The 8,770-nt window shown below is 32.1% G+C and overlaps 1 protein-coding gene across 2 annotated transcripts in view; it reads right to left on the reverse strand.

Annotated features, from left to right (window-relative positions):
- LOC110035288 (hippocampus abundant transcript 1 protein-like) overlaps nt 1–3,345 on the reverse strand; it is a 9,390-nt gene extending 6,045 nt beyond the window's left edge. For both annotated transcript variants that reach the window (XM_020739523.1, XM_020739531.1), the window contains exons 1-2: nt 3,040–3,345; nt 1,650–1,761 (exon numbers count right to left, since the gene is read on the reverse strand). In XM_020739523.1, the coding sequence (XP_020595182.1) occupies nt 1,650–1,761; nt 3,040–3,204 (277 nt within the window). In that variant the 5' untranslated portion in view covers nt 3,205–3,345. The remainder of the gene's footprint in view (nt 1–1,649; nt 1,762–3,039) is intronic.
- Between the last annotated feature and the right edge of the window lie 5,425 nt (nt 3,346–8,770).

Raw genomic sequence — 8,770 nt, forward strand, 5'->3', positions numbered from 1 at the left:
CTAAAATAAATAAATAAATAAATAAATAAATAAATATATATATATATATATATATATATCAGTATTGTGGTTTTAAAAATTTGAAGTACACCTTTTCATCCAAAGATACAGTGGCAAATATGTAAAAAATAAGGTTTAGTTGTTAGATAGGTAAATACATAAGAATTGAGTGGTATATAAGTTTACAAATTTTCCTTTGGGGCGTTTACATGCGTGCCACCCTATTCCTATGTATTTACATATTTTACACCTAAAATTTACTTTTTACATTTATATATTCTAAATCTTTCATATCATATAAAAAAGTATCACCATTTTTATTTAAATATGTGTAAAACACATTTTTATGCATTAGTAACATGGCATATATGCAAAAATCAAATTTTTTAAGTGTTAGATCTGTAAATACATAAGAATGAGGTGGTATCTATGAATCTTTATTTTATAATTTGTTTTCAAAAATATAAATTTTTTTTTTTTTCTAGTGACACGAGCTCAACACATCAATCCAACAGTTGTGCTTGAATTCACAACATATTAGTTAGAAATAATATGAAAAATTCAAAGAAGGCGGATTCAAGTTTACATAATTACCACGCAATCTTTTGATGTGAGATATGTAAATGGCAGGAACTGTGTGGTATATATGTAAACGCCCCAAAATCTAAATAACAGCCGTCAAAAGAAACAATCCATCAGTCAAAATAATTAATTAAAATAATTGCCGAATGACTATTCGTTATTAAGAAACTAATCATCCGGATCTCCATATATAATAATCTCTATCACTCTGGGCCATTGGGGTTCTACAGAGAAATCATTTCAACTGTAATTAAATTTATATTGCAAAAGAATCCTAAGTAAATCGAAATAAATCATAATTGAATGCGACATTTCCTCTACATGGTTTTTTGCCAATCGATTTTATTTGGTTGTCTGTCTATTCTGTAGAAAAAATTAATATCAATTTCTATTTTTAAACAACTTTAATTTATCGATAATTAAAAAAATATTTATCTTAAAAAACAAAATTAATATATATATATATATATATATATATATAACTCTTTTGTTTTAAACCACATAGTATTCTTCATTTGAAAAGCTAGTTATGTTCGATTCAAAGAAGTGGACGTCTCCCCAAGCAAAGGAGATGCCTTTGGAAGGTTACGTGGGCTTTCGGCAACCTTCTGATCTCCTAAACTTGGCTTTGCTTTATGGGGCTTCCGGACGAACATATGGAAAGCATATTTTATAGAATCAACCTTTATACATCTCAACATATAAATCCAACTTTGGTTAAAATGGTCGGCAGTGGAGAAAAGCTTTGCACGATGAGCATCTAGATTCACTTTTTACTAACTCCGGTTAAATGGTCGGCAGTAAAAAAAAGATTTGCGCGATGATGACCGTTTAGCTAGACTAACTTTATTCATTAAATTATCTTTCAAATTTTAATAAAGATATAACTATGTATTCGAGTGAAGTGTCAAAATAGTCCTATGAAAATATTTACGGACTATTTTGATATTTTTATAAATTTTGAGATAGAAATAATTTAAGAGATCAATGCTTTGTTTCTTTTTCGTCATTTTTTTTCCATTAAAAAAAAATTAGAACGAAATTAATTTAATGTGGATATGATTTACCTAAGGGGATTATTCCAACTGTCATGGGAAGTGTAAGCATAGTCTTCCGACCATATTTGTCTGATAGATTTCCAATCACAGGAGTCACCAAAAAAGTTCCCAAGCCAGTGATCTGAAGAAAACTAAATTATTAGCTTATGAGACAGTTAATAAAAAATATTATATAAGCTAATAAAAGCAACAAATTTTCCACTTTATATTAATTTTCTTTTAAAATTAGTTAAATTAGATTAAAAAAATTAATAAGGTTTCAATGCCTAGATCCATGCATTTTCAATTTAGCTTTATCTCATTATATTCTGCTCCTATTTTATATCCACCCATTTCCTATGTATTTACATATCTAATACTTAAATTTTGCTTTTTGTATCTCTACAATTTTAACTTTTAAGATGTGTAATGGAACTTTCATGCATAAATAAGCAGTCACATATATGGATATATTGAAATTTAGGTGTTAGATATGTAAATATAAAAAAACTGAGTGATATATGCAAAGCTTTTTTTTTATATTATTATATGAAATTAATACGTATCTTCTAGTTGTACAGTTATACGTTCCTCTCGTCATAAATTTTAATTAATTGGTAAACTAATTTTTTTTAATTCTGAATTTATTTATGTTAAAAAAATATAGACTATATGTATACCAACAATATTGGTTGAAGTAAAAGGACCGGCTAAAATGCGATTGCTTCCTCGTATACCAGATTTACTAATAATTAATATTAGTCAACACATAGTACCGGTACTTGCGTAATTATATGATATATGTATATATATATATATATATATCTGTGTGTGTGTGTGTGTGTGTGTGTGTGTGTGAGAAGTTGAAAATAAATCAAAAGATAAATTGGAAGAAATGTATATATAAGATATTTATCTTTCAGTAAAAAGTGATTTGAGTGCTATTTTAATATAAAATAGCTATTTTGCAATTATTTTCCAAATATATTCCATTTTTATGAAGTAAGTTTTTTATTATTTGTCTCAAAATTTTGTTAAAAAGTAAATTAGAATTATATTCACATATTATTCTATCTTTTAATCATGAATAAAAATTAGATCAGATTTTTTTTATTAGAATTTAATCAAATTTAGTTTTAAATTTTTAAAATTTTCTTCAAATTAAATAAATGCACTTTAAAATAATTACTTTTTGTTAAAATTACAAAATCAAATTTCGTTGAAGATATATTTCCATAATTCATTTAGATTATTCAGCGATTAATTAACACTCCTACAATCTTCTTCTTAAATAATTTTTCCAACTCAATTAGACAAAACGGCATCAAGTTTAACGATGCTAATTAGCATCTTAATTAAGAACTGTTAAGACTTAATTATGAAGTATTATGAATTAATTTATGTGAAAGGATTAACTTACAGCCTGAGTAAAACCGGTGAGATAAATGGCGAGGGAGCAGCGGTCCTCGCCGGGGCAAAGCGCTTCCATGGTGACGTCGGTGATGGAGGGAATCACGGTGCAGGTTGCGAAGGTGTAGAGAAAGGCACATGCGAACAAGTGGCCAAGCCCTTTGAGATCCTCCATCTCGCTCTCTCTTTCTCTCTCTAGGCATATGATCGAACAGTTGGATGGTTAATATATATAGCAGAACTGGAAGAGGGAAGAGTAAAGCATTTCCGTTAAGAAAGGAGGAGTGCAGTTATGCTATTTCTCATTGCTTGTGAGGTGAGTGGAGCAGTGAAAGCAGACGCAGTAGGTGTGAGAGGGATATTAATATATTAATTTATTATTTTTATTATTTATTTATTTATTTGGGTTATGTTAGGTATTTTCTAGTGATTTTTTTATTTTTATTTTTTATATATCGGACTTACAGTTTGAAGCGTACTTTCGGGCTGATGTTGGAGGTAAAGTATTGGGTGGTGGATGATCAATTGTGATGGACATTGGCAAGGACGTAGCCGGGGTTGCTTGCACGTTAAGATTTGTGGAGAATTTTGTCGTTGGATGCAATGTCCAATTTTACATAATCCACATTTCTGCTTCCGGACCTTTTTAAATAAATTACATATCAGCCCATGTTTTATAGGTCCCAATTGGTGAAGATTGCAAAGAAATTGAAGTTTTTTTTTTTTTTTTTTTTTTTTTTTTTTTGGGAGGAAAGGTATATCAAATAATTTTTTTAAGGATAAAAAGTGAAAAAAACTCTATTGCATATTTTAGGAGACTGAAATAAAAGGGTTCTAGTTCGGAAAAACTTGCTCATTATGCTGAGCTGAATTAGGTTTGTTGGTTGGCACTTGATGGTCTTCGAGTAGCAAGACTTGACTCGATCAACTTCATTTTGTCGACGATTGGTTACGCTTGTCTGGTTGCCAACTATTGATAGGGTTGTGAATGTAGCTCAGAGGTTGTTAATTGATCGAAAATTAATATGAATTTTGACTTATATTGAGATCGGTTTAAGATTGGAACAAGATCGGATCAAAATAAAAAAGCTAAGCCACAAGCTAAAATTTTGGGTTGAAATTTTTTTTTTTTTTTGAGCCGATCCCAGCTCGGCTCGAAATTAGATCATTAATAGTTATACTAATTTTAGAGTTGTGAATTTAGCGAATTTAGCTCGAAGATCGTTAATCGCTCAAAAATTGATTTGAATTTTTGGCTCAGATCGAAATCGGATTGAAATAAACAAGTCAAGCTACGAACCAAAATTTTGTATTGAAAATTTTTTGAGACGATTATGTGCCCACCCCACTTCGGCTCAAAATCAATTCGTTAACAGCTGTAACTATTGATCTCTTGGCAATGAACTCATGCCGACAAAACAATACTAGTATACCGAGCAAAATCTCAAGGGTGCCTACGAGATAAATGTGTTTGCTGCATTTTCCATTTGAGCCGAGTTATGACAAGATGTAGATCGATGCCTTCGTTCAGATTGATGGGCATTATTCTTTGGTCTGAATGACCTTCGCTCGGTCGACTTCAAATCCAGCTTAGAGAGGTTGCACCTGGTTAGATAGGTCTTTCGATATTCCATCGGTAAACCTTTATTTTTCTTATATTGGACTCTTAATATTCCGCCAGTGGACCATCATTAGATGTGCTCATCCAAACTTTTTGCAGTTGGATTTTCTCGAGATTCATGTAGACGCACATTTGATTTACACAGTTACTCTCGCAAGGCTAATTGCGATTGATAATCATTCTCAAATAATTTTTTTGTTGTAAGATTGATTGTTGTAAGTGTGTGGCCATAATTCAAAGCTAAATAAAAAACAAAATTTTGACGGTTGTCCACAATCCACATATATTTGAATTGTGACAGTTCTCTAGTTGTTTCAACCTATGGCTAGTAGCTAGAGGCAACACAAAATTTTGTCATTTTGATTAAGCGATCGCATTTACTACGAGTGGTCCGATCACTAATAACACGGTATGGCTTAAAGTAATCTTTTTGCAAATAATTTTGAAAGTGTTACCATATTGCAAGTTTGATGAACATAAAGACGTATTTGTTGGCTATGGTTTGCTCAACTTACTCTCAAATTAACAAATGTTAATTCTTCCATAGACAGTAGCACTCATCACGGGGCTAAACAAACGGCATATTAATTTTTTGATCTCGCTAAAGGTCAACATTAGATGTGACAAACTTATTACAAAAGCCAATAATATATGTGTGTGTGTGTGTGTGGTCTGTAAACTGGCCCTTGAGCCCTTGAGTCTCAATTTGTCCGCTACTATTTCATGGTTCTTGATTCTTTTTTGAAATTTATAATCGATTAAAATTATATATATATATAAGATGAAGTGGCCAAGTAGGTATTTCTTCCGCATAGGCTGTCACAAGAGCTTTAAACATTTATTTCACTATGGTTCTTCTTCCATGAAGCCGTGCTTAGTCCTAAACATAAAAATTTTCCAATTAAATCCATTTGATTTATTCGGCATAAATCCTTTCAAAATCTTTTTTTTTTCCTATGTTAAACTCATTAAATCTAACAAATAAATGGACTTAATAAATTTGGATTTAATAAACAAAACAACAATAAATTGGGTAGCATTTATTTAACTTATTTGTAGTGTTTGGCCGAATTTACGTTATAGTTAATTTAAATCATACTAAAAGTATCGTAACAAACACTCCCTTAATATATAATAGGTCATGATTAGTAAAAATAAAGGAATAAAAAGTATGACCTTTCAAACAAATATATTTATCAATCATACGCCACCAACAAATTTTATCTTTCGGCGTAAAGATAATTTCTAATAAGAAATGTAAAAACTTTAATTAAAAATTAGCTAGACCTCTGATTTCAACAAGCTTACAGTCAAACTGACCAGTTCAATGAGCCAGGTCTAATGCTACCAAAATTGACTCAATCCGAATCAGATAAAACCATGATCAACCGTTAAACCGCTTTTTAAAATTTTCAGTGTGTAATTAGAAAGTTAAACAAATTACAAATTTGAGAAGCTTATAGTCAAATCGAGTATCTCGACATAACAAATCCAACAAATTCAAGATCACTCAATTTTGACATTATTAAGGTACTTAAAGGCCCACCAAATGTCATCTGCTCGAGGGAAGCTCTCTAGTTCATTCGATCGGAGTGGTTTGGATTGCTTCTTTAATCGGTACCTTGACACTATAAATAGAATCCTACTCCACTCTTGAGAGGAAACATACACCTGGAACCAAAAGAAGACTTAAGCTTGGAGAAGAAGAAACTCAAGCCCAATATCGTTTCTGCACTGAGGATCTAAGGAATTCAGTAATTGACCATCGTTGAACACGACCTACCAGGTATCGTCTACCATTGTTGGCCACCCCCTATCGCCGACCACTATTGATCAAAAACCTACTTCTTTTAGAGAAGTTCCTTGTGGAGTCATAACGTTCATTGAACAATCTCAAGATATCTTTGGGAACATTGAAGCCCCGATGCAGCAATACGTCATTCAATACACCATTCAACGTGCAGCCCAATGATGGAGTAGCAGCACACATCCTGAATACGGTGCAATAATATACCTCGATGAAGATCTAATAATATAACCCACATACGGTGCAATGACGCCTCCTTAGTATGGTGTACCAACGCACCACAAAAATAGTGACTTTCTATGGACTCCTAAAGCTCTTTCATCACTGCTCTCCCCCAAGATTTATGTGACCAACTACGGTCTACATGGCTCATAACTCGTGCAGCTCCCGACGCTACCTTTAAAGCCTACGGACATTATTACAAATCACCACTACTATCTATGTAACCAACTATGACTTACATGTCTTATAACTCGCGCAGCTCCTGACTCTGGCCTCTGTGGTTTATAGATGTCATCACATCTCACCATTACGGCCTGTGTGACCAACTTGCCTGTGTGGCTCACGACTCGTGTAGCTCCCAACTTCAGCCTCTGCAACATATGGGACTTATTGCAACTCATCACTACGACTTATGTGACCAATTACTGGTCTAAAACTCGTGTAGCTCTCAACTCCAACATTTGCAGCCTACGAATGTTATTAGAGCTCATCACCACGATCTACATGACCAAATATGACCTACGCGCTCCACGGTCCATAAAACTCCAACTTGGGCCAATGCATCCTACAATCATTATATTGCAACTCACCACTACAACATATATTACCAACTATGACCTATGTGGCTAACAAATTTGCAGTTTCTAGTATGACTTCTTTGGCCAACTAATACTCTTGAAGAAACCATCCATAGCCTACACAAGTAACTACTTCCATGACATTCAATAATAGTCTATATGAAAAGTTAAAGCTACAACCAACGTATATAACATTCAAGGCGGACTACTGCCAACCTAGCAATCAATAACAACCCTTACAACAAGGCATCATTAAGAATGATATTCATTACAGCCAGACTACGACCATTATCGATCAACTATTATTAAACATTTAAAATAACATACTTTATAACTCCATCTTCCCTAATTCAGGAGAATAGTAAACCTGTGCACTCACCATTTTTAGTAGATCATTTCAGCTGGGCTAGGCCACACAATTTTTTCCTATTCTCGGGTTCTCCATGTAAAAATTTAGGTGACACATTCTGCTTATTTCTCTTTAATTTAATTACTCGAGTTTGTATTAGATTTTCATATAACCCTAAGACGCATACAACTCTTGCTTCGTTAATCAAATGATTCATGAAAATAAATAAAAAAATCATTTCATAAGAGCAAGTTATTTTAAACATAATTGGATTCTAATTTATTTATGCAATAGTCATGTACATAAAGTTTTGCATATGTATAAAATAAATGACAAAATTCAGTCACAAAAATATGTATTTGCATAATCGTCACAAAACGTGCACACAGTGGCAGGTTGCCTCACTGAAAAAATAATAAGAAGAAGAAAATAAAAGAACATTTGGTCAGGGTTCAAAACCACTGTAAAATAATTCTTTTGTGAAAGTTCTTGTAATGATTATGTAATAGTTTTAGAACCAACACTGCAGACCAACTGAATTCATTACGACTTCAACCCCTAGCAATGTACTGTTGGGGGCAATTACATATCTACCACCCAATTTTTACACAAATTTTACTTTTTTTTTCATTTATACAATTCAAAATTTTTATATCACATAAAAAAAATTTCATAATCTCAACTTATAAGAATGTAATACAACTTATTTCCATGCATAAATAAGACATGATAGAATTAAAAATTAAAATTTAGGTGTTAGATATATAAATACATAAAAATTGTGTGGCACATGAGTAAATGTTCCTGTACCACACTGCCATAGAACTTCTACTAAAAGCATTATTTCTGTCTTGTTGGGATTAGTTGAGTTGTTCAACCAGACAACATGCTTGCATACAGCACAAAACATGGAGTTTAGCCACCTTTTTTTTCAACAACTTGGACCTGAAATTCACTCCTTTAGTCTTACTTTAACATAAATAAAAATATTTAAATACAATTAATAATTTACTAATTGAAATCCTCACTCAATTTTTTTTCTCTTTCTTCAGTTTGTGCAGCGTGAATCAATATCCATTTAAGCTTATTATCACTCGTTGGATGTGACTTGAGGGATCCAATGTGGCATTCCACTATAAAGCTCTTATATATATATATATATAT

Source organism: Phalaenopsis equestris, unplaced genomic scaffold (assembly GCF_001263595.1).
Source record: "Phalaenopsis equestris unplaced genomic scaffold, ASM126359v1 Scaffold000002, whole genome shotgun sequence".
Classification (NCBI taxonomy): Eukaryota; Viridiplantae; Streptophyta; class Magnoliopsida; order Asparagales; family Orchidaceae; genus Phalaenopsis; species Phalaenopsis equestris.